The 27,859-nt window shown below is 58.1% G+C and overlaps 1 protein-coding gene across 3 annotated transcripts; it reads right to left on the reverse strand.

Annotated features, from left to right (window-relative positions):
• Positions 1-7,191: 7,191 nt before the first annotated feature.
• Positions 7,192-26,061, reverse strand: PHLDA3 (pleckstrin homology like domain family A member 3). 3 transcript variants are annotated; one of them, XR_007470818.1, is made up of 3 exons: positions 20,514-24,115; positions 16,539-16,666; positions 7,192-15,869 (listed from the first exon to the last, which is right to left on the reverse strand). XR_007470818.1 is itself a non-coding variant. In XM_033416001.2 (3 exons), exon 1 carries the CDS (start codon positions 25,872-25,874, stop codon positions 25,503-25,505), a length of 372 nt encoding a protein of 123 aa, XP_033271892.1. In that variant the 5' UTR covers positions 25,875-26,061; the 3' UTR covers positions 7,192-15,869; positions 16,539-16,666; positions 25,443-25,502. The 3 variants fall into 3 exon arrangements, 2 of the variants coding, with proteins under 2 accessions (XP_033271892.1, XP_004285449.1); XM_033416001.2 differs by lacking the exon at positions 20,514-24,115 and adding an exon at positions 25,443-26,061; XM_004285401.3 differs by lacking the exons at positions 7,192-15,869; positions 16,539-16,666 and adding an exon at positions 25,443-26,058 and having other exon boundaries at positions 22,813-24,115.
• Between the last annotated feature and the right edge of the window lie 1,798 nt (positions 26,062-27,859).

Consider the following 27,859-nt stretch of genomic DNA (forward strand, 5'->3'; position numbering starts at 1 on the left):
ACCAGAAGCCGGGCCTGTGTGACCGGGGTCCTCTCAGATCTGTGACTTGGCGGCCCAACTGTCAGACCAAAGGGCTGAGGACCAGGGGGAGGGGCCCCTCGGGAGGGCGGGGGGAGGGAGGTGACCCACAGGGGGTGCAGCCTCGGTCCGCGGGCTTCCAGTGTCGCTCTTGTCCCCCAGGGTGGGAGGCCACAAGGTGAGGAAGGAAGTGTCTGACCAGGGGAGCAAAGCTTGGTGGGGCCGTGGGTGGGGGCCATGGCCCCCCCCCTCAATGGCCGACACCCGTCAGCCGGGCTGTGGTCTGCAAGGCGGAGGAGCCCAGCTTAGCAGGGGCCGAGGCCCGGCCCACCTGACTCCCTGCTGCCAGGGGCCCCTCAGGGACAGCCCGCAAGCCCCTCCTGGCTCCTCCACCCACCCCCACCCCTGTCTTGAGCCCACCCGCCGGCCCAGGGCCAGCTCAGAGGAGGCGAGGCAGAAGGAACGGAGAACCGAAAAGGAGTCGCCCCTCAATTTTCTGCTGCAGACCAGGCTCCCCTCAAGGCACTGGAGACGCAGTGAGTGGACGCGCCGCGCAGAAGCAGACAGCTCTGCCACTCACGTGGATGCCCATCAGGGTAGCGTCTGCACCTCGTTTCCTCACCTGGGAAACGGGGGTAAAGCGCCCACCTCGGGGGTCCCTGCAAGGCTTAATGAGGCCGTCTGTACAGAGGGCCTCGCAAACGCTTAACAAACGTCAGCCGGGATGTTCTCATGGCAGCCCCCCAGGAACGGCCTGAGGCAGGGGCTGCGATGACGAGACGGGGCCCAGGATGGTTGAGCAGCTCCCTTAAGGCCCCAGAGCGAAGCGGAAGCAGAGCTGAGACCAGCGCCCAGGCCTCTGTGCTCCCTCGCCAGCCCCGCCCTGCGACGTCTGGCGATAGACAGGAGCCACCGTCACTGCCTTAAGGTGTTGTCCCCAGCCAGCGTGCTGGCCGCAGCGGACCAGCCCTGGGCTCCCAAGCCCCGTATAATTCATTCCCGCACGAAAACCACAAGTGATGTTCCGAATTACCCACTGGTTCTCTTCCTACCAAATCGTAGGAGGTTTGTTTTAGACAGTTTTCAGTGCTGAGACGCCTGAGAAGGGGCCCTTCCCTCCCCTTCCGGGAGGCCTGGGGGGCCGGTGACGGGCCCGGGAGATAGGGGGTGAGTCCCTACTCAGCTGGACGTCAGCATTCCTCACTCTCTCCTCCAAAGCCTGCACCCCCCATGTCACCTCCCCATACCCAGCTCCCTCCATACCGCCCCCTCCCCAGGGATGGGGCTCCTAACCTATATCTGTCCCCTAGGACACAGCGTGGTGTGCGGCAGCCCACGCCTCCGCTGGCCCCGTGGATTGAGGGCATCAGAACTCCTGCAGGGCTTGGTCAATGCAGATGTGGGGTCCCTGGCCCAGAGCTCCTGATTCATCAGATCCGGGGTGGAGCCTGGAAGTTTGCATTTCTAACAAGGTCTCGGTGATATTACTGCAGCTGCAGGTCTGGGGACCACACTTGAAGAACCCCTGTAGGTAAACCAAGTCGGCAACCCCAACCTCCCCTCCCCGGCAGACTCAACCCCGGGGCTGGAGGTCTGGACTTCAGCCTGCGCTGCCCGCCTGCCGCCCGCCACGGAGCCCATGAGCCGGGCACAGACAGCCCAGCCGAGAACTGCCCTGACCCATCGCCTGCCTTTGCCCCCGACTCTCCAAAGCCTGAACTCTGGGGGTGCCCACACTCCCCACCATCGTTCGCTCGTTGATTCCTTCATCATACCTGCGAGAGGCCCCCTGCACCCCAGGCACTGACCCAGGCCTGGGGTTCCGTAGCAAGCCTGGGGCCCTGCCCCACTGACGCCGGGCCTAGAGGGTGCTGTTGGGTGCCCTGACACCCCCCTCACCGCTTTCACTCTGGTCCTTCTTCCCAGAAATGATTTCCGTCTTCGTCAGAGGGACGAACTTAGTCCCAGAGCTAAGAGGGGAGGGTGAGTCAGTGGGGACAGAGTTCCAGCCTCCCTGGCACTAAATCTGTATCCCCTGCCCGGGGGCCCCGAGGTGAGGCCCGCGTGCCCAGCGGCCATTCCACACGTCCCTTCGGCCCCTGTCCCTCCTCTGGTCACCACGGCACAGAAAATGGCATAGCCACGCCCAGGCGCCAGACCAGAAACCTGAGGGCCATCCCCACCCCCGCCCCACGGTCAGCGGAGCTCCGAGCTCTGCCCTGCTCCCTGCCTGGAGTCCCCCATCTGCCCTCTGCCGTCTCTGCTCAGCCACCCCACTTTGCCAACTTCGTTACAGCCTCTCCGGGATCCTGCGGCCACCTGAACCACCCTCCTAAAATGAGGACACGGTCCCGTCCCCAGTTCCTCCAGCCGTGGCCTCAGGATGAAACGGAAACCCCGCAGGGGGCTCGCCCGCCCTTTGTGGCCTCCTCTCAGCCTCCCCGCCTCCACACACCCTCTTCTCAAAGCTCCTGGAGCCACAGATGCTTCTCAGAAGGCCCTTCTCTCACCCCACCCGCCTCTAAGTATCAGTGGAGCATTGCCTCTTCCACGAAGCCTGCCCTGACCACCCTGACCGGACTAGGAGCCCTCCTCCCCCCGGTGCATCCGTCTTTGCCTGCACTTAGCCCGTTGACGTCATCTGTTTCATCATCTGGAGAAACCTGAGTGTCAGCCCCACGTCGTACTCCTGTTTGTATGCTCAGCGCCCGGCACAGTGCCTGACACACAGTAGGTGCTTAATCAGTGCTCATGGAGCAAAGGAAAGGACCGACGGGAACACGGAGAGGAGCTTCTGACCAAAGACAGTGCAGGAACTCGCCTCTCAGGGCTCAGGAGGGATCCTGCTTTTTCCTGGGGTCCTGGAATATGGTCGGGGTGCCCATGGCCAGGGGCCCGGGGGAAGGGTCGACTGGGAAGCTTCTCGCTCAAGCTCTTGGCACTTGGAGTGTCCAGGCCCCAGCTGCCCCCTCCCCCAGGAAGGGGCAGCCGCAAACTCTCGCTGACATTGACACAGGTGATGAACCGTTTTCCGCTCCAACAATGAGCTCAGACAGACATAGAGACAGCAGCTGGGCAGCTGGGCCTTTGTGGATGTGAAACTGAGCCCTCAGAGGTCACCGTGGGCTATGCCCACCCCCCTCCACCTCGCGTCCAGGCCGGGGCCAGGAGTGCCGCGGGGACACGGGTGCCAACGCAGCAGAGGGCCGTGCACTCTCTCTGTCCACCACGCTCACCCCAGGAGGATTTTGCAGGCACCTTGGGGCGGAGCTGGCTAGAGAGGGGCCTTCTCAAGGTCAGAGATTCTAAGGAAGTTCCCTCAAAACCCACCCAGAGCGAGATGACCTCTCCAGAGCCCCGCACCTCCTTCTGGGGCCGGCTTCGGGGGTCCCGCACTTTCCACACTGGGGCAGAGGGGTGGGAGCGGCCTCGGGAAAGCGGAGGCCCCTTCTGTGTGTGTCCCTCCCCCCCGCCAGTGCAGACACCCAGCCAAAGGTCCGCTCACGGCCCCCACCCACGTTTCCTCTCCTTGTCAGAGGGGTTGTGTGTAGGAGGGTCCACAGCCCAGAGTCCTGCCCTCGCCTTGCTCCTGGCCGGTCCAGCAGGGGACACGATGCTGCAGACACAGACCTGCACCCCGATGGAGGCTGAGGAAACCAGCAGGGCAGAGGGGAACCTGATCCTGCCGGCAGACCCATCTCTTCCCCATCATGGACTTTCGAACAGGTGGAGCAAAGGCAGGCACAGGTAAACCTGCTGATGCCACAGCAGGAATCCAGGTCGCGGCAGCAGACTCTTTGCCCACGACGCGCTCACTGAGGAAAAGCCAGTTTCACGTGACAGTGCCCTCGATGAGGCAGAAGAAAGTGCTAAGGGAGCTCTGTTGCATCCAGCTGGTACACGGGGAGCTGGTCCTCTGCCTGCCTGCAGGTGTGAGGACGCGGAAGCCGCCACTTTCGCGTGTCATTTTAACTTGATTGAAAACTATAGTTAGTCGGACTTCAATGGTGGTAGATTGTCTCTCAAAAGGGAATACAGTGGGCCTGTCACCTCGAGGGAGACAGCTGCCCATTAAAAAATTCAAACTTTCAGGAGCAAATGCAAATCTGGGGAAATCTGTATCTGCCGTTGTGAGCGCGACAGTTTCCCAAATACGTAGACTTCTCTGATAAGATTGGCAGTGATGTCAAAGAATGCAAGTTTACAGACTCACTGTGTAATGTGTGAACTGTGTTCACATTGGGAAGATCTGCACGTCTTCCAAATGACCAATGAGTAGTGTTACAGCATCACCCCGGTAAGAGATCCGTTCAAAGTGCAGGATAAACGTGGGTGTTCGTGCAACTTCGTTGAAGAATGAAGACTTCATTGATATGGTTTCAGATTCCACATTGGAACTAACCTTCAAGAAACTCCCGCCTGTTGAGTTTTGATGCAGTAACCCAAGAAGAGTATTCACAATTCTCTGAAAAGGTGATTAAAATATTCTACTTCTCTCTTTTCCAACTACGTATCTGTGGAAGTCTGAATACTTTTTGTGAACTTCAAACAAAACATATTGCAACAGATTGGCTTCAGAAGCAGATATGAGAACCTAGCTGTCTTCTATTGAGCCAGACGTTAAAGGGATTTGTAAAAGTGTAAAACAGTGCCACTCTTTTTATTAGATATATATTTTTTAAGATTTATTTATTATTTCTTTATTTTATTTATTTTTGGCTGCGTAGGGTCTTAGTTGCAGTATGCGGGATCTTTCATGGCACCGTGCGGGCTTCTCTTTAGTTGTGGCGCGCGGGCTCCAGAGCGTGTGGGCTCTGTAGTTGGCGGCACGTGGGCTCTAGTTGAGGCGCGAGCTCAGTAGTTGCGGCACGCGGGCTTAGTTGCCCCGTGGCATGTGGGATCTTAGTTCCCTTGTCCCCTGCCGTCGTAAGGTGGACCACCAGGGAAGTCCCTTATTAGATATTTTTGCTTTGTAATTTTATTATTAAAACTATTATTTATAGTAACTAATGATAATGTATTTTATTTGTATTTATACATTTGTTATTTATAACATTATTTAAAATATTTTATGTTACACAGGCTTATTATGTAAACCTATTTGGGCTTACATAATAAGATGTAAGATGGGCTTATTATTATAATTATTAAATAACTCAATCAATATTGAAATTTTTTTCCATTTCTAATATGGTAAATATTGGTAATCATGACCGACAAAAGATTTTTAGAGCCCTCAGTAAAGTAAAGGGGTCTAGAGCTCCAAAAGTGTGAGAACCACTGTTCTGTTTTTAGCAGATTATTATTGTTATTATCCTGATTAATTTATTTTATCTATCAAATAAAGCTTAAAAATAGAAAAATGATCAACAAAAAGTGAAGTATGATTTTTGCTCCTGTCTAGTGGCAGCCAAAAACAGGAATAATTAAGAAATTCTTAACATCCAAGTTATTGTGTGTGGATTGACCATGGCTAACCTGGGGATTTTGTGGCTTTGTGGTTTCACAAAATGTGCCTTAAAGTTAGGGAGACTTTGATAAGGAACAGCATGAAACTGGGATTTTCACTTCAGTCCTTCTGGGCGAGAAAACTGCCTAAATTCTAGTTCTCCTCATCGCCACCAGAGGGCGCAACGGGACGCGTGAGTGTGTGTGTGTGTGTGTGTGTGTGTGTGTGTGTGTGTGTGAGAGAGACTTACTCGTGACCCAGCGACCACGTACACACGGTCGTTTGTGTTCCTTCTCTACACTTCATCCCTCCCCATCCACCCACCCACCCCGCTGATACACAGTCAGGCGTCCCCAGTCGGGCCGAATCCATCACCCGCTCAGCCTTCCCTGCTGTCCACACGTGTCCGCGCAGGTGAGCTGGGCTGAGCCCAGCGCTAAACCCGGAGACCAACAAACACAGCTTATGGTAGACACGTTTGCAGTGCAGTTACTGTGACCCCCATGTAGCTGCTTTGACAGTGGTTTACCTTCCTTAACGTGAGGGTACCTGCGTCTAAAAGTCCCCCTGAGGATCTAAGTGGTTAAGGGGTTCTTTATTTTGGGGGGACTTAGAACTTCCTTTGGAAAGTTTTGCAATCCGTAACATTCACACACGTCATTCGGAAGTCATCCACGTTCACAGGCACACCAAGGCTGGGGGCTCCAAGACCCTCCGAAACCCAGTCTAGGACACACGGGGTGGGGGGTCCGATCCAGTCGTGTGTACACAGCTGTCCCCAAGGACTCACAATCCTTCCAGAGAGGGGACTCCTGCGCCCGGCTCCTCTCTGGGGTGACCGGGTGATGCTGAGAAAGGGCTGCAGGGGAAGGGCCGGCACTAGAGGGCGCTGCTGAGCGGGGTCTGCAGGGAGTGGGCGTTTTCTGATGCCTAAGACGCAAAGGTATGAAGAAACTTCCTGCTGCTTTTACGCTGAGGATATTAAGGTTCCAGAGCAGCATGGAGGCCAGGGAACCACGGTATTTCAGAGCCTGTGACAAAATGCTATTCATTCTCACCAACACCTTCCCCCGTGGACAATCGCCTCACAACAATTCAGGGGGTCCCGCCCGGGGTGAAGCGCACACTTGCTAAACCTCACCTATTATCCTCTCCCCAACCTCCATAAATGTGAATTCTTCATGATTCAGACTAAAATCTAGACAGACGGGAGCCTTCACCTCCTGCTTTTTTGTCCACACAAATATATAAAAAGCTCCCCAAACAATTGTAATAACACTCAGTACCATATGTGCTTCACTGTAGTACTGATGAGGTGTGATGAATTCTCTGAGAGGAGACCAGCGTTTTTAGGAAACATCGGAGTTTGTCAGGCAACCAAGGAGAAAGGGCATTACAGACCCAGGGTGGTCTGAGCAGACACGGTGGCAGGAAAATGCATGGGGGTGTGGGGGGGGATATAGGCAGCTTGCTCTCGCTAGAGCGTAAAGGACTAAGCTGGGACAAGCAGGAGGTGATGTGGGAGTGGCTGTGGGGTGATGACAAGTCCCCAGACCTGGTCTGCGCCCCAGGTGCCAAGGAGCCTGGACTCCGTGCATTCACTAGAGGTCTGTTAAAGCGCTGTAGAACTTCCAGGTGACACAGGAAGATGTGAATTTTAGAAAGCTCATGCAGACTGCAGAATAAAAGCTGGATCCGAGGGTGGAAGAATTGGAGACCAAGCGACCAGTTCAGAGGCCATTACAATAATAATGATAATAAACAAATATAGAAAAATTTAACTATAAGTCATATAAAATACCACAGTACAATAATAATAATAAGGGTGGCTGCCGAGGAGGACCTGAACTAAGGCAGCAGCAGTGCCGTGAAACAGACGACACTTCGAAGGAGGAAAACCACACGACCTAAAAGTTAGGAGTTACGTTATATTTGGGGACCTTTCTATGGATGGGAAGATGCCAGAGTCTGGGCTCACTGAAATTATTCCTGAGATAGGCATCTCAGCTCGCTAGGGCCAGTATCCTGTTTTGCTCCATCCTGAGTCCCCTCAGGGCGCAGCATGGGGGCCCGGCTGCAGAGGCTGCTGTTACCGGAATGGCAGACAACATTTCTTTATGAGCAAAACAGATCCAAGAGGCCGTCAGGAGGATGGTCTTCAGCTCTAGCTGTCGAGGCTGTGTGCTGGGAGGTGAGGGGCAGAGGCCGTGGGGGGTGAAGGAAAGAATCTAGACCAATCGGCTCAGTCGACAGGATGGTGCCTTAAACTGGAAGCAGAAGTACATCACAGAGGAAGAGCTGGTTTGGGAGGAAGTTGACGAGGTCCACACTGGACAAACGGCACCCAAGATGCTCAGTGGATGGACCAGCAGCCTGGCCGGTAGCTGTGGGGGGGTGGATATCCCGGCGCAGAGATCCAGGGGGACATGGTACCTGGACAGGCAGACTGGGAATCACCAGTGCATCCAGCTAAGGCCTGGAGAATACGGGCGGGGTGTGGGGATAGGAGAAGAGGGGGAGGGGGGAGACAGGGGGAGGATGACACCCCGAGGGGGCGGACATGCAAAGGCAGGCAGGGGAAGGAATTCAGAGGAGGAGATAAAGAGATGTGGGTAGAACGAGATCAGCAGGATACCCTAGAAGGCAGGGAAGACAGCGGGTGTCGGCACAGTCAATGACACAGGCGCAGGCATAGCTCAGGATACGGGCATCACACTGAAAACAAGAGGACGGAGCAAAGTTCACAGACGGAGGGCTAATAGCCACCCCTCCCACTTCTGCTCCGGAAACGCTGGCAGCCAGCCTCAGACGCCCTGGCAAGAGGGTGGAGATTCGGATCCAGGAAAAGCAACCATCCCGAGGAAAGCACTGACGTCTGACAGGCCTGCAGTGAGGCCGCGGGATCCCTGGAGTTAGACCGCAGGACCCCAGCCGCACCCACACACAGAGCTTCCAACGGCCTTTCAGTGCTTCCGATTCCTTTGTATACATGAACATTGAGGGACCGCCAGATATTTGAGGAAAACGGCTGACTTGAAGGGAACTAAAACATTCAAAACTAATCTGGGGAAAGCACAAAATGCAAGGAACGGAACAAAACTTCAAAACCAGATGGAGGAGATATCGTGTCCATGAAATGGGAGAGAATGCTTTAGAAAAAAGGAAAGGAACACTCGGAAAGTAAAAAGAACCCTCGGAAGTTAGCAACACGATAGCAACCATAAAGCATTCAGTAGACGGGCTGGATGGGGAAGTGGAAGAAATCTTCCGGAAAGTGCAGAAAGAAATTGATCAGGAAGGATAAGAAAATGAAAGGCCCATCCAGGGGGCCCAGTATTTTACTACTTGGAGCTATGGAGGGTCAGACAGCCTAGGAGTCAGTCACCAGAGACGCTGAGCCCACACCTCTCAGAACTGAAGCGATGAGCCCAGCTCCACGAGGGCCAAAAACCCGAGGACCAGACCAGCTTCCGGAGAGAAAAGGGGTCACACACAAAGGCCTGAAAACTCGGGCAGCTACAGGCCTCTCGGTAGCAGTACCAGAAACCAGGATACAATAGGAAATGCCTCCAAAATCCTACGGGAGATTTCCAACCAGAATGCCTCAGGTGCCCAGCCAAACCATCAACCGACCTGGAGGGCGGAGGAAAGATGTTTTTACATATGCGAAGCTTCAGAGTCCTCCTGTCTGTTTTCTCAAGAAGCTGCTGGAGGCTGGGTTTCACCAAAATGAAGGGACAACCCGCAGAAGGGGAGGGCTTGGTGCCGGGAACAGGGAGTCACTAGGGCAGAGGCAAAGGGAAGTCCCAGGTCGGTGGGGAGGAAGTACCCAGTGACCAGCAGCTGTGGCCAAGGACCAGCATGACCAGCACAGGTTAGAGCAGGGGCGGGGCGGGGGAGTCATGGAAGAAAAGGAAAGAGGGGGAGGGGAGCAGGAAACGTTCCCAGATCCCCTGTGGGTTCCCATGAACTGAGTTCTCTCTGCCACCAGAAAAACGGAAGCTCGTTAGTCGTGAACACACAGACGACCCAGCAAATGCAAACAAGGCAGAACTCAGCTTCAGAGAAAATCGTGGTGCTGGAAAACGGGGATATTAATCATAATAAACTATGCTGGCTCTGCTGTGAAAAGTATTTACATGGTCACATTATGTAAAGACTCTTAATTTAACCAGATAAAAACTAAACTCACTGAGAAGGCGTGGGAGGGAGGGGTGGGTGGGAGGGGGGATGGGGGTTACACATCACGTGTAGGAAGGTAGCCGTGGTGACCGTGGGGCTGCAGACTCAGCCCACCAGGACTGCAGGCAAAGGGTAGGCAGAGTCGTGGGGTGACCTGGGTAGGCTGTAAGCCCCCTGCCCGGGGCGGAGGCAGAGGCAGAGGGAGGGGTGCTCAGACGTTGATCTCGTGGCTCTCTGCCAGTTTCCTGGGGACCTCAATGCCTTCATTGTCACTAAAGTGTCCGTGAGCAGGTGTGGCCCTGACCATGCCCAGAGCATTGAAGTCTTAACAGGGGAGCCTGGAGGAGGGAACTTCCTGACTCTGCAGAACTGACCCACCGACCAGGTGACCCTGGACGGGCCACTTAGGCTCCCTGAAATTCAGGCTCGTCTGTAAAGCGGGACTGCAAAGCTGCCATCATGGGGACTTCCCTGGTGGCGCAGTGGTTAAGAATCCACCTGCCGATCCAGGGGACACGGGTTCGAGCCCCGGTCCGGGAAGATCCCACATGCCGCGCAGCAACTAAGCCCGTGTGCCACAGTTACTGAGCCTGCGCTCTAGAGCCTGCGAGCCACAACTACTGAGCCCACGTGCCACAACTACTGAGCCCACGTGCCTAGAGCCCGTGCTCCACCATAAGAGAAGCCACCGCAACAAGAAGCCCGTGCACCGCAACGAAGAGTAGCCCCCGCTCGCCGCAACTAGAGAAAGCCCGCACACAGCAATGAAGACCCGACGCGGCCAAAAATAAAAATAAATAATTTTTTTTAAAAAGGCTGCCATCACGGGTTGTCGCGAGAATGAAATTAGATAACGTCCGAGGAGAGCCTCTGTGGGCATCGAGAGTTCTGAGGGCCTCGTGCTGAAACCAGGTGGAGTAAGCATTGCCTGGAAGCTCCAGGCCTGAGCGAAGCCGGCGGTGGGGTCCCATGTGTGCCCTTGGCAGTGGGGGGCGGGTGGTCCCACGTCTAGGCAGCTGACCCCACAGGAGGCTCAGAGGTCAGGAGAAGGACCTGTGGACTCCGGCGTCATGGACCAGTAATGACTGCCAAGCTACTGGCCAACCGGACACAGCCAAGCCTCAGGGCTTCAGGGACCTGCGGGACCTGCCACTGATCCCTGTCGTTCCAGCATCACCGAACTCTCACCTGACAAACCCTGAGCCATGGCGCCTGGGACACACAGGGCTGGGCTCCTGGGGGCCTCTGGTCACAGCGTTTTCACCAACCTGTCAACACATGACCTTGTTTTATGTATATTTCTGTTTAAAGACACTTTATCTAATATGTACCGAAGACTCATTAACATTGAACTCGTGGCCAACAGCCCTAGATCTTACACCCGAACGAAGCCCGTCTAACGTGTTTTCTCCAAAAATCACGTCCCAGCTTCCTTGAGCTCAGGACACCTGCAGCATCAGCTTGGGGGCCATTTTAAACACCGGGATCACCGACAAAATCACAAATATGCAAAAACCGCGGCACCAGATACTTGTTTACAGTATGAGACGGAAACCTGGAGGCAGATGTCGTCTTGCTTAACGCCAGCTGGGCACGTGTGCCGCAGGTGACACTTTTCACCCCCCTGCACGTGAGTGACCATAAAGGCCCCGTGGGTAGTGATCAGGGGTTACAAATAAATTTTAGCAAGTGGGCTGATCTGCAAATACGGCTTCCACAAATAATGAGCAGTGGCTGTTATTAAGCTCATTTTACAGAGCAACAAACTGAGGCTCGTCCAGGCAAACGGCTACACCTGACCAACAAGTGGCAGAGCTGGGATTCAGACCAGCCACGACTGCGGCACCGTGTGCACCAGCCCCAGGCCCCGCCCACCACTGCAGCCCCATGTGCACTGTCTCCAGGCCCCACCCACGACTGCAGCACCGTGTGCACCAGGCCCCGCCCACCACTGCAGCCCCATGTGCACTGTCTCCAGGCCCCGCCCATGACTGCAGCACCGTGTGCGCCAGCCCCAGGATAGCTTCTCATTTACGGCTAAGGCCCCCGAGGCCCAGAGAGGTTGCTGAGTCACCTAAGGCCGCACAGATGTTGGGGGCAGTTCAGGCTGAACCCTGGCCCTGGACCCCGGGAGTGTCCTTTCTCACAGCTGCACCCCTTCTTCATGAAGCGCCTGACCGCCTTCGTCGTGGGTTCTCCCCTCCCAGAGGTCGGAAGATGCCCTCAGGCCGCTGTCACCAGCTCAGCTCCGGCACTGCAATGAGTGCCTGCAGATGGGGACACCAGGGGGCGCCCCCCTCGCCAGCGCCGGGTGCCCCCCAGCCTGAGTGGTCCAGGAAACGGGAGGAACAATGGGGTGATTGATGCAGGCGCCCTGAAAGACAGATTGTTCAGATGAAGAGCATTCCAGGCTCCCGCCAAACGCCCAGAGTGTGTGGAATTTCAAGGAAAAGCTGAGTAAATGAGAGCTGTCTGGCTGGGACCCTGGCCCCCTCTCCGGGGTGTTGCAGGCTCAGCCTGGGCCCCAGAGGCCGAGCCTGGCCAGGTGGAGGCAGCAGGGGAAGCAGAGGGAAGGTGGAGTCATGGGTGGGAGGAGGGCTTCCTCCCCACCCTTCAGATGGCCTCCGCCTCTGGATACACTCAGACAGGCACCCAGGTCCTGTCCCCGCAGCAGCGCTGGCGTGAACCCCAGGGTGGCCTCGGGTAGAGCCTTCCACCTCTCTGAACTCTGTTTTCTCATCTGTAAGGTGGGCCTAAGCCTCCTCCCCTTTGTGTCCAGGGCCATTGTGAGGGCCAAGGAGGAAGGGCTGCATCAGGCCGCTCTCTGGTCAAGGCAGGCCCCCTCGAGCAACACCAGGACCCAGCCCCTGCCCCTCCGGCTCGCTGCCCAGACCTCCAGGGGACCCGGCCCAGCACTGGCCCCTGGCGTGAGCTCCCAGCCTCCACCAGCCCAGGATCTGAACTTCCGACCACCGCCCAAGGCCAGGGAGGGGGGAGAAGGATCTGGGCTGAGGGCGCACAAGGGTTCCTTGTCCTGCCGGGCAGCCTGGCACCGCCTGTCCTGTCCCCAGAAGGAGTCTCTCTGGGACTATTGTCTTTCTCGTGTGACTCCGGGAAGGGCAGATCAGGGCCATGGGGCCAGGCCGAGCGGCCGTGGCCTGCTCACACCGCACGCCTGCCCCCGGAGCGCCGGGGCCACCCCAGCACGGGGCCCAGCCAGCACTTCTGTTCCTCGTGGTGACTCCGCCCCCGGCCCCTTCCCTCCCGAAAACCTCAGCTCCCACCCTGTCTTCACAGCCTCTGTTCCACCCGTGTTCCTTTGCTGCTTTACTAATTGAATTATTTACAGTTCTTGCTGGGCACCCAGCAGAGTCCCAGCCCTCGTTAGCCTTCAGTAAGATGTAATTATAGCCCAGCCGCCCACCTAAGTCACCCAGGCAGGGACGCAAACTCCCATCCTTTACTCTGGCCCCGCTTTCAGTGTTTGTCACTGTTCTTCCTGGCGGCCCTGCTCCCTGGCACCCCCAGCGTCCCCTTGCTGCTCTGCCCCAGCCCGTTCTCGGCCCACAGACCCCAGTTCCGACCCAACATCGGGCAAGCGCTACGTGATTTTGAGCAAATGACCCAGAGTTTCCGGAGTGTGTTTCTTTATCTGCAAAGTGGGAAGGGCTCATCTCTGCTCCAGGCGGTGGGAAGATCAAACACGATGGTAGGTATGAAAGCCCCGTGACACCGGCTCACCAGCCACACAGCGGAGAAACCGTCACGATGGTCCACGTGCTAGCAGGCAGCCTCCCCAGCCACCTGGAGATGAGGCTGTCCTGGTCCAGCTCCTGGAGACTAATAATAATGGTCCCCGTGGCCGGTAGTGTCCCAACTTCACCAAGCATTTTCACACCCTTCAGACCATTATAACTCTCCCAGTGGATCCAGCGACAGAGAGGTGGGGAGGGAAAATGATTGGGGACAGCTGGAACCTTCAGCGTCCCCTGGGTCATCTCCACAGGATTTACTGTCTGCCAAAGATGCACATTCCAGCTCCCTAGACACACTGGTGAGGGAGGGCTGAGCAAACAGATCTCAGCAGCCCCACTCTGGGGCCAGGAGGGGCCAGGATGGGTCCCTCCAGCCGGTCCACAGTTCCTCCCAGGGCGCGACAGAGTTCAGTCCTGAACAAAGGCCTTCTGGGTGCTGGTGGTGACCGAAGAGGAGGCGCGTGTGCCCCGGGCACACCCTTCCTGCCAGGGTCCCCGCCAGCCGCGCCCGCGCCCTTCCTGGCTCCTGGCAGGGTGGGCAGCTTTAAGTCCCTCAGGAAACAGCGCTGGGGCCGTCTGCCAGCATCGCATGCGTGAGCAGAGGCCCAGGCCCAGGGAGCCGTCAGCCGGCCTGGGGAGGGTTACGTCCACAGCATGTGCCTGGGACCCAGGTGTTCCCATGGGCGTGGGCGGTCTGGGGGGGGACTTAACAGCCTCCGCCTCTGCCGGGCTACCTCACCTGCCCTGGGGAGAGATGCTGCTCTTGGGGAAAGGAAAAGAAGAGCCTGGCTGTGCGGCTGGGCCTCCCACGCAGGTGCCAGGGGAGGTGGGGGGCAGACAGCAGGGAGATGCCAGGACGGGAAGGCAGGGCTGGCCCTGTCTGTCCTGACCTCCCTTCATGTGAGGACAGCCGTTGGCAGCAGGGAAGTCGGTCTGGGAGTTCAGACTCCGGGCCTCACTTGCTGGGTGAGAATAGGATGCTAAGAATAGGAGAATATGGTCTGTGCCTCAGTTTCTTCCCTCCTGGGCACACCCTCCAGGCAGACTGAATGATAGCCCCCCAAAATGTCCACATTCTAAGCCCTGGAACCTGTGAATATTACCTTACGTGGCAAAGACCTTGCAAACATGACCACGTTAGGGATCTTGAGATGTGGAGACGACCCTGGATTATCCGGGTGGGCTGTAACAGTTGCCATGTGTCTGTAAGAAGAGGTACACAGAGGATTACAGACAGAGCAGGAGGGGGCAATGTGACCACAGAGGCAGAGGCTGCAGTGATGGGGCCACAGCCGAAGGACCCTTGGATCCCCAGAAGCTGGAAGAGGCAGGGGCTGATTCTTGTCCGTAGGCTTGTCCGAAGTACAGCCCTGCCGACGCCCTGACTCCAGCCAGGCATCAGCCCCGTGCTGATTTCGAATGTCTGGTCTCCAGAGCCATGAAAGAAGGGACCTCTGTTGTTTCAAGCCACCACGTGTGTGGTCGCTTGTCACACCAGCCACAGGAGGCTGCTGGTTGCGTCCTCCTTGCCCGGTGGCACGAGGAGTCCGGTGCCTCGTCTGGCTCCCAGCAAAGTAGCTCGTCTTCTCTGCTGTGCTGGAGAACATCTTTTTCAAGGAGTTTGTCTTCTCCGCCATACGGATAATGCTTTTAAATGGCCAAGGACATCGTTCCGGCCTGGAAACATTCCAGGGTGTCCTGGGCTAAACAGGCTGGCGAGAGAAGGTGCGCTGCCCACGTGGGAGACAACAGACCTGCCCCTCCTCACCCCCAGGCCCCAGCCTCCTCACGCGGCCCCCAGGACCACTGGACCGAGCCCAGGGCATCCGCTCAGGAGATTCTAGACTCTCAGGCACTAGGCAAACACTGAACTCTCCCTGTGAGCCAAGCACAGGGCCAGTCCAGAGAAGAAAGGCACCAAGAACGTGGTCCCTACCCCGGGGTGGGAGGGTGGAGGCAGACAAGCAGACCGAGGCTACAGCAGTGAGTGTATGAAGAGCCGGGCGAGAAGAGAGCCCTGACGACAGCATCTGCTTCGTTATCTGTTGCCGAGTGACAAATCGTCACAGACTTGTGGTGTAGACAACACAGTGCATCATCTCACAGCTTCTCAGGGCCAGGGATCCGGGCGTGCCCCCGGCCCTTCTGCTCTGGGGTCTCACAGACAGCAGTCAAGTTGTCGGCCAGGAGGGGGTGTCGTCTCAAGGTCTGACCGGGAGGGACCTGCTTCCAAACTCACATGGTCGCCGGTGGGACCCAGGTCCCTGCGGGCCGTTGGTCAAAGGCCACTCTCAGTCCTGCCACGTGGGCCCATCCAACACGGACGTTTCCTTCGTCGAAAGGAGGCAGGGAGAGCACCGCGATGAGTGAGATGGGCGCCGGGATCTCACGTGGCCCTAATTGCAGACGTGACAACCCGTGCTCACCAGGCCCGTCGCTCTCGAGGGGCGGGGTCCACACAAGCCCTGCAGGGGGCGGAGACAATGGGCGCTGCTTAGGGTCTGACTGCCACCGGGACTCCCAAACTGGGTCTCAGAGGAACAGCGGGGACCGGCGAGATCAGTGGGAGCGCGGGGCTCAGGAAGAACGTGGTGGTTGACTGAGAAACCAGAGCAGGAGGGCTTCCAGGCAGAGAGCAGAGCTCAGGGAACCCGCGCCCGCCAGAGTGCGGCCCAGGAGTTGACGTTTTACTATGTGCCCACTTGTGTGTCCTGACCCTATTTATTTGCAGTGTTCCTGGAGAAAGAGAGGATTATTGCTGTGTCTCCATCTGTGAAAACCTGCTCTGTCTCCATCTGTGAAAACCGACCCCAGGCAGTAAGAGTGTGGCCAAGGCCAACTGCCCATGTGGACCCCCTTCTGCAGGACGTATTTGATAAAGATGGAATCTGGCAAAGAAAAGCACAGGCGAGCACCAGTCTGAGGAAGACACAGGAAGTGGAGGAATGAGGTCGCCCTTGCAGCCAGGACCCCGGCCTCTGAGGCTAAGTGAACGCATGGGAGCTCGCAGTGTGTGTGTGTGTGTGTGTGTGTGTGTGTGTGTGTGAGACACCACTCAGCAGACTCCACTCACTAAATCTCCACCAGGCGCCTGGACCCCAAGCCCCGAGGCCCGCACAGCAGCCCTGCGTTACCTGCACCCCAAGCGCTTCTCCCCCAGCCCAAGATTCACCACGGCATCTATCAGGAAATAGTCCAATATCACAGGCTGTTGTGATAACACAGCAAGATCACATCTGAAGGTTCCTGGAGACTCAGAGGCCTGGGTAGAAACACAGGGTGATGACAAAGATTAGAGGACGGGGGAGGGGTCTTCCAGAGACCTTGCTGGGAGGGGACTTGCTGGAGAAACAGACCATTGCGGCTGGACCCACGGGAGCGGGGAATGCATGCTGTCACTCGTGGTTTGGAAGTGGGGAAAGCATGGGGTCTGACGTCTCCCTTTGCACAAATAGTTGAAAGCTCTAAACGGCTGCCCCGACCACCCCAGTCGAGTAAAACTAATCGCTGGTGTTCGAACCGCTTTCTGAGCTCCGTTAGTCCTTTTATCCATCTTGATTAGCGCGGAGGCCCACCTCCCTCGCCACAGGGCGTCAGCCAAGGCTCCCAGGGCTGGCCTGGGTCCCATCCTGCCCTCTCCTCTGGGCTTGGTGGGCGACAGGCTCTGGGAACTCAGGCGTGGTGGGTAACCTGCCCTCCCTTCCCGGGCAGGGGGACAGGCGTGCATGTGCGTGTGCATGCGTGTGTGCGTGTGTGTGCAGGGCTCTGGGCCACTGGAGCGCAGCCCGGTAGCGGTGCCGGTGGAGATCGCGGCGGCGCAGCTCAGTCTAATGACGAGGAATCTTGACAGATACTGACCTGCTGTCTCTCTCCAGCCCCGTTCTAACCAAGGGGGCCCCAGGGGCAGTGGGAAGGGCCTGGGACCCCCGCCCTGGGCCCCTGCTTCCACTCTTCCTGGTGGCAGTTCTTCGTCTGGACGGGAGGTAAGTCTGGCAGAGCCTGTGTGTAATTTAGGCTGCACCCCAAGGGCTCGATGTTGGTCCTGAGTACGTTAGTTACACGCGGCTTCCCCCCAAATGCGGATCAGGTGGGCGAGGTCGCAGGGAGGATTTCTACGCGGCTGTGCTCACAGACGGCCGTGTGCACCATCTGTGTGCTGTGTCCTTTACAGGCACTCTCTCCACCACGTCTCACAGGGATCCAGGAAGTAGACCATATTGTCTCCGTTTTAATGGGAGCCAAGTAGCGTGGCCAAAAAGACACGGCCTCGCGGCTATGATTAGCGCTTTGGTGGTCAGCGGCCACCTGCACACCTGCTCGTGGGTGACCTGAGTCACTGCCCACACGGGCATTTCCTAAACGGCTGCTGTCTCACCACCGTCTCCCCGACCCCTCCCAGTCCCCCCACGGCTCCCCACACCCATCTCCCTGCCCCCAGGTCTCCCTCCTCTGCGACCACCGGCCCTTCTGAAGCAGCTCACCGGCACCCACCCTGTTCTCCAGCGGGCCCAGCCGTGCCGCTCTAAGAAGTCTCCTAAAGGACCTGCATGATGGCATTTATATGAGGACTCTAAAAAGTACAACAAACTAGAGAATATAACACTAGCAGCAGACTCACAGATACAGAGAACAAACTAGTGGTTACCACGGGGGAGAGGGAAGGTAAGGGCAAAATAGGGGGAGAGGAATAAGAGGTACAAACTACTATGTACAAAATAAATCAGCTGCACGGACACAGTGTACAACACGGGGAATATAGCCAATATCTTATAATAACTTTAAATAGATATTGTGAATCCTATATTGTACATCTGTAACTTATATAATATTGCACATCAGCTATACTTTGATTTTTAAAAAAATAAAACTTACATTAAAAAAAGAATTATTTTTTAAAAAATCCAGAGACACAGAGATTTAAATATTTCTTTTTCTATATATAAATTTATTTTATTTTTATTTACTTATTATTTTTGGCTGTGTTGGGTCTTCGTTGCTGCGCACGGGCTTTCTCTAGTTGCAGCGAGCAGGGGCCACTCTTCGTTGCGGTGCACGGGCTTCTCACTGCGGTGGCTTCTCTTAATGCGGAGCACGGGCTCTAGGTGCACAGGCTTCAGTAGTTGTGGCTCGCGGGCTCTAGAGCGCAGGCTCAGTAATTGTGGCGCACGGGCTTATGTGCTCCATGGCACGTGGGATCTTCCCGGATCAGGGCTCGAATGTCCCCTGCATTGGCAGGCGGATTCTTAACCACTGCGCCACCAGGGAAGCCCCAGACGCAGAGATTTAAATAGGCAAACGTTCGTTGCAGCCTTATATACAACAAAGGAAAAATAAAAAAAAACATGGGGATCCAACGAATGAGGGATTGAATGTCAAATAAATAATATAAACATAATAGAATAATATACAGGCATTAAAATATTTAATGTCAGGCTTCCCTGGTGGTGCAGTGGTTGAGAGTCCGCCTGCCGATGCAGGGGACAGGGGTTCGTGCCCCGGTCCGGGAAGATCCCACATGCCGCGGAGCGGCTGGGCCCGTGAGCCATGGCCGCTGAGCCTGCGCGTCCGGAGCCTGTGCTCCGCAATGGGAGAGGCCACAACAGTGAGAGGCCCGCGTACCGCAAAAAAAAAAAAAAAAAGAAAAAAAAAATTAATGTCATGGCCTCATAACACAATATATTAATACATAAAAAAATCAAGATATAATACACATAATGACCCATGTGTGAAAATAATTACATATTACAAATCATATATAATTATATATTATGTATATATTTGCATAGGAGTAAATGTAGAAGGAAATATACCAAAATGCTAGCAAAGATTTTCTCAAAGATGGGAACACAGAGATATTTGTTTCCCTCTTTATAATTTTCTGTCCTTTCACATTTTTCTCCAATGTAATAAAATAAAGGGGTGTGTGTGTAAGAACAGCGGCTTTGAGGTGGGCTCCCCACTGCATGGAGACAGAAGCGGAGATCACGGTCGGGGGCTCCAAGTCAGCCACCTCCTCTGTGCTCACCTGTTGTGCTCCCAGGCTCTGTGCCACCTCACCTTTTCCAGCCCTGGCAACTCTGCCCAGGGCAGGCCTTCCCCTGTGCGTTCCCCGCCCACTGAGAGTCAGACCCCTAACCCCCTTGGAAAGACCACTGGAAACGTTCCCTGCATCCCGCCCCACCCCCAGAGCTCTGCCCCGACCGCACAGCCCTCCTCCCGGTTCAGTCCGCCTGCTCTGGCTCCAGTACCTGGCAGGTGGCGCAGGCTCGGCACTGGTGCAGCAGGTGTGGAGCTGATTGGAGAGCCCGGAGGACACTTGGTTCTCCTTCCTCCCTGCAGCCGGGACCTGACCGTCCTCTGAGGACGGCAGAAAAGTCTGCTGGCGCCAGCGTAGGGGCCGGAGGAGCGCATGGGCCATCACACAGTAGCTCACAGCCCGGGACTCTGCGTGGTCCCTTCTCAGGGCCGAGGGCTGTGGGCGGAGCTGACTGCTGAGACGGGGAGGGTGGGAGAGGCCAGGCTTTCTGACCCTGGGCAGGGCTGGGAGGGGGGTGACCAATGGTCCCAGAGTGCCCAGGAGTGAGGGGCTTCTGGGGACACAGAGCTTTCAGTGCTAAAACCAGGAGAGTCCCAGGCAAGTTGGGATGGTCGGTCGCCCCAGCAGGGGGTGAGCCCTACCTGTGGGGCTCTGGGACCAGGGTGCTGCCACACGGGGTCACGTCTGCTGAGCCCAGAGCCCTTGTCCCTGCAGGATGGGGTCCCTGTACCCAGGTGATGAGACAAACAGCATTTGGGCCAACACAGGACCGGCACTGTCCCCAGCGTTCTCATGCCCCTCCCCCGACCCGGGGTCCCTCCGTTGTTGCAGGGGATCCTGCCCCAACCTTGACCCTGTGGGCACCCACAGATCCTCCCAACCCGGGGACACCTCCCTGTGTCTCCTCCTGTTTCAAGGCCTGGCTGCAGTCACCCCTCCACCCCTGCAGCCTCCTCCACCTGAGTCTGTGGAGGGTCCCTTCCGGCCCTCACGCGGCCCCCAGGCCTCAGTGCATACTCTCAGTGCCCGCCTGTGAGCTCCCTTCTCCCCAGGAAATCACGGGCAAACTCACTCTGTCACTCGCCCGCTCATCCTGGGAGAAGTACTCGTCTGGTGTGGATTCAGAGAACACATCTAGAGGTCCACTGCCCAGTCGAATCCTGGCTCCTCCGCCAGTCAGCCGCTGTGTGACTCCTAACAAGTCACATGACCTCTCTGGGCCTCAGTTTCTGAATGTAAAACCTCAGCGGCTAGACGTTCCACGACCCCTTGTGCTGATCGTGGGTCAGTGCCCACGGAGCAAGCTTGGTTACCGTTTGCAGTCGTGATGATGAATCGCCTGCCTTGTCCCAGGAACTCAGAGGCAGCAGGAACATAGTGACCGACTGTCGCCAGGCAGCGTGGTGACGGGAGAGCAGAGAGCAGTTCCTTGGCCTGGACCGAGTAGGGAGGCTCCCCATGGCGGGGTTGTGGGCTGAGCAAAGGCCCCCAGCTAGTCCTGGGACCTGGCGCTTCCCATGCAGGGGCGCCGGCTGGGGACTGTGGGGACGGGCACTGGAAAGAGCCCTGACCTCGGAGGGCACACTTCCTGGGAGCTGGGACTTCCTTCCTGTGCATCGGGGAAACCTCGGGAGGTTTTGATCGGGAGGATGAACTGCGTCCTGGGCGGGACACTCAGGTGGCTGGGAGGAGGTCAGCCCGGGCTCCCAGTACAGCCTCCTGGCAGCCCTGCGCACAGCGAATCAGAGTCTTGCCGGGGTCCCTGCGCCTGGCCGCCAAGGTGCCTCTACTCCCCAGCTTCCGGGAGAGGCCAGACTCCAGGGTCACGGGCGCGATGCCCGCTCCCTCCTGCGGTAGACCCTCTGCTTCCGGCAGCTCTTTGCACTCGTCCCCATTCCCTGCAACAGGCTGGCTCTTGCCAAAGCCTCAGCTCCCAGCCCAGCTCACCTGACTAGGGCCAGCCGGGCCCTTCTCCCCCGCCTCCCCACCCGGCCTCAGTGGATTCCCAGCTGCCGCCAGGCTGGGACTTGCCCCGTCTCATTTTCCCATTGATGACTCAGAGATCGGGCAGGGGTGAGCCGTGGCCGCCGAGGCAAATGGAGAGATGGTGGCGACTGCCCCGCCCTGGCCTCACGGCAGGGTCCCAACTGAGCGAAGTTTTTCCATCTCGTGCATGTCCGCTGGCACTGTCGGGGCCTCTGTGCCCCCAGGAGACCTTGACCTTGCTCTGTGGTCCAGCCGAGCACTCTTGGGGTGAGGGCCTGTGCTCCTTGTCCCAAACTCAGCTGCCAGAGTGGAGAGGACACCCCTGATCCCAGGAAGCAGAGAGACACCCCAGAGAGGCCACGTATCTTTTAAAAAACGAGACTCACTCCGCAAGTCCCGATCCCTGTGCTGCGAGTTCTTGGCGCCTCCAAGCAGCTACGGGGCTCGAGCGATTATCCCCCTCCCAACACCCGCCACCGGCACTAGTGTCTGCTGAGAGTCTGTTCGAGGGTCTGTGCTGGTGCTGGGGGTCCTACGGCAGCACCCCCTTCACGGGGGCTGGGACCTCCTAGCAAGGGGAGCAGCTGAAGCTGGGTTTGGATAGGAACCAAAGCATCCTTGGAACCAACGGGCTGGCTGTTCCCAAAAAGCAGGGAGGGTCGGGAGTCGGGAGCCCGCTCTCCCCCTGCACCGTGTGTGCCCCCGCAGACATCCCACACTGGCTGTGCCCCCTGCTGTCCTGAGCTGCCAAACTCCAGAACCACCCCTGCAGGCTCCGCTGCGGACGGGACAGTGCCAGGCAGAAGGACACCGCCTGTGCCGCTGACACCCCTCTACCGGCACAGCAGGTACCTCCTCGCCCTGGGCTCTGGCTCAGATCAGGTGTTTCTTCATCTCCGCGCCCCAGCGCCCAGCGCAGCACCTGGCTGCAAGAGGCATTGGCATGTCTGCTGGATGAGTGTGTCCTGCACCCTGATTCCACCTGCGCACAAACACGCCCCCGTGTCTGAGTGTCTGGACGCCTCCCTGAATCCTCACCATCACCATCACCAAAGTCACCTTTGGGCTCGATGGAAAGAGCAAGGATTCTATTTTATTTTTATTTATTTATTTATTGAGGATTCTAGTTTAGAGGCTGCTGTTTTAGAGCAGGATGGAGAAGCTAAGCCTCTCATGTAGCGTGAATCAAGGAAACAGTGGCAGACACCATGCTCTCCCCACACATATATACAAGAGCTGCCAACCTCCCCACCTTTCTCCCAAAGCTCACGGCAGACATCACCAATTGATCACAGCACACTAGCTGGCACGGACGGCGATGCTTATTTGCCATCATGGGCTGGGTATGCAGCCTAAGGAGATCATAAATGAGAGATCTGTAAAAATTCCTTGGTAACTGGTAAGTTCTTATTTGATTGTAAGATGTAGTTCACATATCAGATAAGCAAGAAGCTTCAGAGGACTCTGAGGGACGGGGACAAAGGACAGAGATCGTGATCGGACAGCAGGAGGAATCTGATGCGGAACGAACAGGTTGGAAGCACTGAAGGACCCCGCCTCGTTGCAGGGGACATTCAGCCTCCCCGCCCCTGCCGGGCAGCCGCCACTTGGCAACAGGGGAGGCCGGACGTGGGTTACCCGATCGGCAGTGTCTGTGTCACTCAGGACAGCTGTGTCTCTGTACCTCGGTTTCCCCGCTACTGAAATTATTCCTTTTCAACCATCCCGTAGAGAAGACTTAACGGTGTTAATGTACAAGGCCCAAGTGTGTAAATGACAGAGACAGGCCCTACCCAGAATGCAGAGCCGCCCCCCCAGAAGAGCAGGCAGAGGGGCGTCTCTCGAGACCGAGTGGGCCCGTGCAGGCCTCACGGCCCCTCCCCTAGGACCTCTGAGTCCATGTTCCCTGGGTTGCAGGGTCTCTCCCTCCCCAGGCTGGAGACTGCAGGATGGGGTGTGGACTGGGAAAGTGGGGTGAGGACAGATACTCCAAGCACCAGGTCTTAGCGGCGGGCGAAGAATTCCACTCAGCGAGCGAACGGTGTGGTCACTGCCCCTTGCAGGGCATCTGCATTTGTGGACGGGTGTGAAATGGTAATGGCTGACCCCCCCACCCCCCCACCACCTCCAGGCCTAGTACCGCAGTGGGGGAAGAGGGGAAGGAGGGGGAAAGAACTGTGCAAAGAGAGGCCTGGATGGGTGGGGGTCCCAGAAGGACCCAAGCAGCAGATGACCCCCAGGTGTGGGCCTCAGACCCATCAGCTACCCCCGCCAAAGTAAATCCGGAGGCGAGCCCAGGTGGTTCCTCTTCTGAGCGCCAGCCCGGCCTCCCGAGTCCTGGGGCGCTGGCTCGGCGCCCCCGGGGGACTGCCCTTCTCCGGGCACGGCACCAAGCCGGGGGGCCGGTGCACAGTCTGCAGCAGAGACGCAGGGCCGTGGCGGGAGGGGGCTTGGATGGCAGCTCTCCATCACGATCTCGGAGGCCAGGCCGGTGGCCGGAAGGTCCTGAGCGGGAGTCTGAGTACCCGGGGGCTGCATCTTCATCCTCAGCCCCTCGGGGCCTTTGACCTGCTGCTACCTGGCCCCGGCCGCCCCTAATACGCTCCAACGCCTCCTCCACGCGTCCATGGCCTCTGCCTCGCCAAACGGAGCACAGTCACACCCCGCGAGCCAAAGGGAGCATGGAAGCTGGCAAGAAAGAACAGCAGTCAGGGCAGGGCACACACGGGGGCGGCGAGTAGCCACAGGGGCTGTTTGTACCAGAGCTTCCCAACCTGCTCCAACGTTTCAGGAGAGAACAGCATTTGTCCAACACCCTGTCATCACTGCAGGAAGCTGTCCCTCCCGGCCTCTGAGGCCTGGGGGATCAAAGGGGATCAGCTCTAAGGACAGAAGGTCTGCCTCCTGCCTGGCCTCTCAGTGACCCCGCACTGCCCCACGAGAGGCACTTAACAGGAGGGCCGGGGGCGTGAGCACCGACCCCCAGGCTCAATGGACCCGACCTGGCGAGGTGAGAAGCTGCGGGACAGGGAGAGGCAGGAGGGTGGTGGTAGTGGGGCGAGGGGGATACAGGTTTCCAGGGGAGAAACGACACCTAGATCCTTCCTCAACCTGCGCCCGGTTCCCCCGGGAGGGGGCGGCATCTGGGGAAGACGGCACAGGGCCAGGAGCCACAGTTTCTAGGTTCTATTCCTGGTCCCTCCCCTGAGCTTTGCTGACCACAAACCCGGCCCCACCCCCTCCTCCAGCTTCCCTTCTCGGCCCAGCCAGCATGGCGGGCACTCTGGGGCAGGTGGACAGGCCCACCCTCCTCGGCACCAGTGGCCTGGCCTGCACACCCCACAAATCTCCTGGTTTCCCAACAGCTCAGCCCTAGGACCCAAAACCCACCACTGAGAACAGGTAGTGGAGCTCCCAGGCCCAGCCCAGCTCCCACCAAGGTCCCACCTTGGGAGCTACGACTCCTTGGTTCTGTCCCCAACCCTGAGAACCCTGCCACTGAGGGAGGCCGTCTTCCTGCCTCAATCCCACCGTCAAGCTCCAGGACGAGCGTCGTCGCAGCAGAAAGGGGTGGGGGGGCAAGCTCACCCCCCCTCCGCCCTCCCCAGCTCCCTGAAAGCCACAGCCCAGGAGCCCTGCCTTGGTGGGGGTGGAGGCCCAGCCGCCTGGAGGTCTGGTCTGCTAGCCTCTTCCACCTGAGTCAGGGCAGAACCGACCTGGGGGGGGCGGTGCGCATCCTGCCCACCCTCCTCTCAGGCACTGCGGGCACATTCAGGACCCCTGCCCGGCGCCCCAGGGGGAAGGCCGGCTCTTGGCCCCGGGCCCAGGCCCCCAGGGTCGACTCCTGGGCTTTCCCTCCCCATTGGCCCTACGACGGCCAGCTTTGAGAGGGCATGCTGGGGTGGGGGGGGACGGTGCGGGGCGGGGGGCGGGCGGGCATTTCCTCTGTAGGGGAAAGAGAAGAGAGGAGACGGGAGGGCAAGAGGAAAGAAAGGCTCAGACCCCAAGAACTCACCTGGCACGACCCACGACACCGCGTCCATGGCCGCGGGAAGCGAAGACGTTAGCCTGCGGTCTAGGACACGAGCGTCCCGGTCCCGAGGCTCTGCCGGGCGCGCACGGTCTGGATGGCCTGCTGGTTCTTGAACTTGACCAGGCCCAGGGTGATCTGCGCGTTCCAGCCGGGGTCCTCGGGCGGGCAGCGGAAGTCGATCTCGCCGCCGCCCTCGGTCACCAGCGTGAAGTAGATGTGGCGCCCGGTGCTCTCCACGCACTCCACGGCTTTGATGCGGGCGAAGCTGAGCTCCTTGGGCCGGCCGCCCGCGCCCTTGGCCTCGAAGAGCTGCAGCCCGCGCTCGGTGAGCACGCAGCGCTTGCGCTTCCACTGCTGCAGCAGCCCGCCGCTCCGCTTCTCCAACACGCCCTCCCGGAGCACGGCCGCCGTCATGGGCGCGCGCGGGGCCGGGGCCGCGGCGCGCCCCGCCGGTTCTCCCTGCGGCCCGGCCGGCGCCCGGTGCCTCCCGCGCCGGGCTTCGGCCCCCGCCGCTGCTGCGCGCCCTCCCGCCCGCTCTCGCCCGTTCGCCCGCTCGCTCCCCGGGCCGTCTGCGCGTCGGGCGGCAGCTCGCGGGATGTGCCCTCACATGTCCCGCGCCCGCCTCCCGCCTCCTGCGCCGAGCATTCCTGCCCGGCCGGCCCTCCCCTCTCCTCCCCTCCCCTTCGCTCCTCTCCCCTGCGCTCCCGGGGGCGGGGCGCCTTCAGGCCTCCTGTCTGCCGTTTCTGGGGACCACAGCTCCTCCAGGCCTTGGACTCAGGGGGGGGATAGTGAGGGGGAGGAGGAGGGGCGTCTTCCAGACGTGAGGGGGTCGCTGCTTGTGGAGGAGGGGGGGTTGCTCCGTGGTCGCGCACTGGCACCGGTTGGGACTCGCACGGGATGGGGGTTGCCGGACAGCTGCTGGAGCTTCCCGGGCCGCGGCAGTCCTGGCCCCCAGCCTCTGCCCCCTCTCCTAGCTTGACCAGCTCCCCCTTGGCGTTGCGCAATCAGAAAAATGAGGCCGATCCTGGGGTTGGGGCGGGGGAAAGGGGGGATCAAGCCTAAGTTGGGTTCCTCCCCCATCTGCAGATTTTTCGGTTTGGGCCCCAGACAGGCTGCCCACAGCTGTCTCTGCTTGGACGACCCACTGTCTTGTGCCTGCCCCCATCCAGTGCGGCTGAGGAGAGCAGAACCTTGAGGTCCCTTGGCCTCCCCTCCCCGCGGTGGAGGAGGAGGGGCCCGCCCCCCACGGATCACCTGGCAATGGCACTGCCTGTGTCCTGGGCACACACTGGAGGGGCCTGCAGTTCAGCCCACCTAGACCATGCCTGGTGGAGTCAGCCCCAGGCCAAGCGCGACCTGTTGCTTCCCCTCCGCAGATTCAATCAACCTCCCTCCATCCTGCACCGCACCCCCCAAGAAGGGGCTTTTCCCCGGATGCTGAGCTGAAGACGGAGGGAGGGGATGGGAAGAAGGCTCCCCTCCCTCTTCTGCCTGGAGCGTGTGGTGTAAAGATACCAGCTCTGTAGAGTTGGGTTTCAACCTCAACTCCTCCGCCTTGGTGGCTGTGTCCTGCCCACCTCGGGCAACTTCATCATCCTTCAGTTTCCTCATCTGTCAAATGAGAGGATTCATTGATTCTTATCTCACGAGCTCTAGTGAATAAGTTAGATGACATTTGTGAAAAGCCCAGGACAGAGCCTGGTAACTCTCAGAGTCTCAAGAAATGTTATTCCAGGGAATTCCCTGGTGGTCCAGTGGTTAGGACTCCGAGCTTTCACTGCTGAGGGCTCCAGTCCAGGAACTAAGATTCCGCAAGCCGTGAGGCACAGCCGGATAAATAAATAAATAAATAATTGAAAAAAAGAATTCTTCCACCCCTTCCCCCAGTTTTACTGACTTTAGATGACGATGAGGACCCCGGCCTGGCACTGGGAGACAGCTATCTGGGTCCTAATGCCGCCCCATCTTGGTCAGCTCCTCCAGGACTTCCCTTTCTTAGGGACCTATTCATATACATGTTAATAATAGCTTATTATGGGAATAATGATTTGTAATAATGACAGTAATAAGACCTCTTTGTACTCACACCCTGTGTTTCCACCCTCCTGCCCAGTGCTGTGGAGCCTAACGGGCACAGAGAGGGTCCAGTGTGGAGGGGGAGGGCGCCCTCCCCGGCGGCACCCAAGTCAGGAGCTCTCATCTTCCCACCCACAGCTCTGCAGCCCGTGTGCTGCAGGAGACACACGCGTACACACGCGTGCATGTGCACGTGGGCCAGCTAACCCCCTGACTCCCAGAAGGCCCCTCCACCGGAGGGAGTGGTCAGGCCATGAGAGAAGAGAGGCAACCAAGATAGACCGCTCCAGAGGGCGGCAGTGGAGGGGGCTCGAGGGGCCCGC

This window comes from Orcinus orca, chromosome 1 (genome assembly GCF_937001465.1).
Source record: "Orcinus orca chromosome 1, mOrcOrc1.1, whole genome shotgun sequence".
Classification (NCBI taxonomy): Eukaryota; Metazoa; Chordata; class Mammalia; order Artiodactyla; family Delphinidae; genus Orcinus; species Orcinus orca.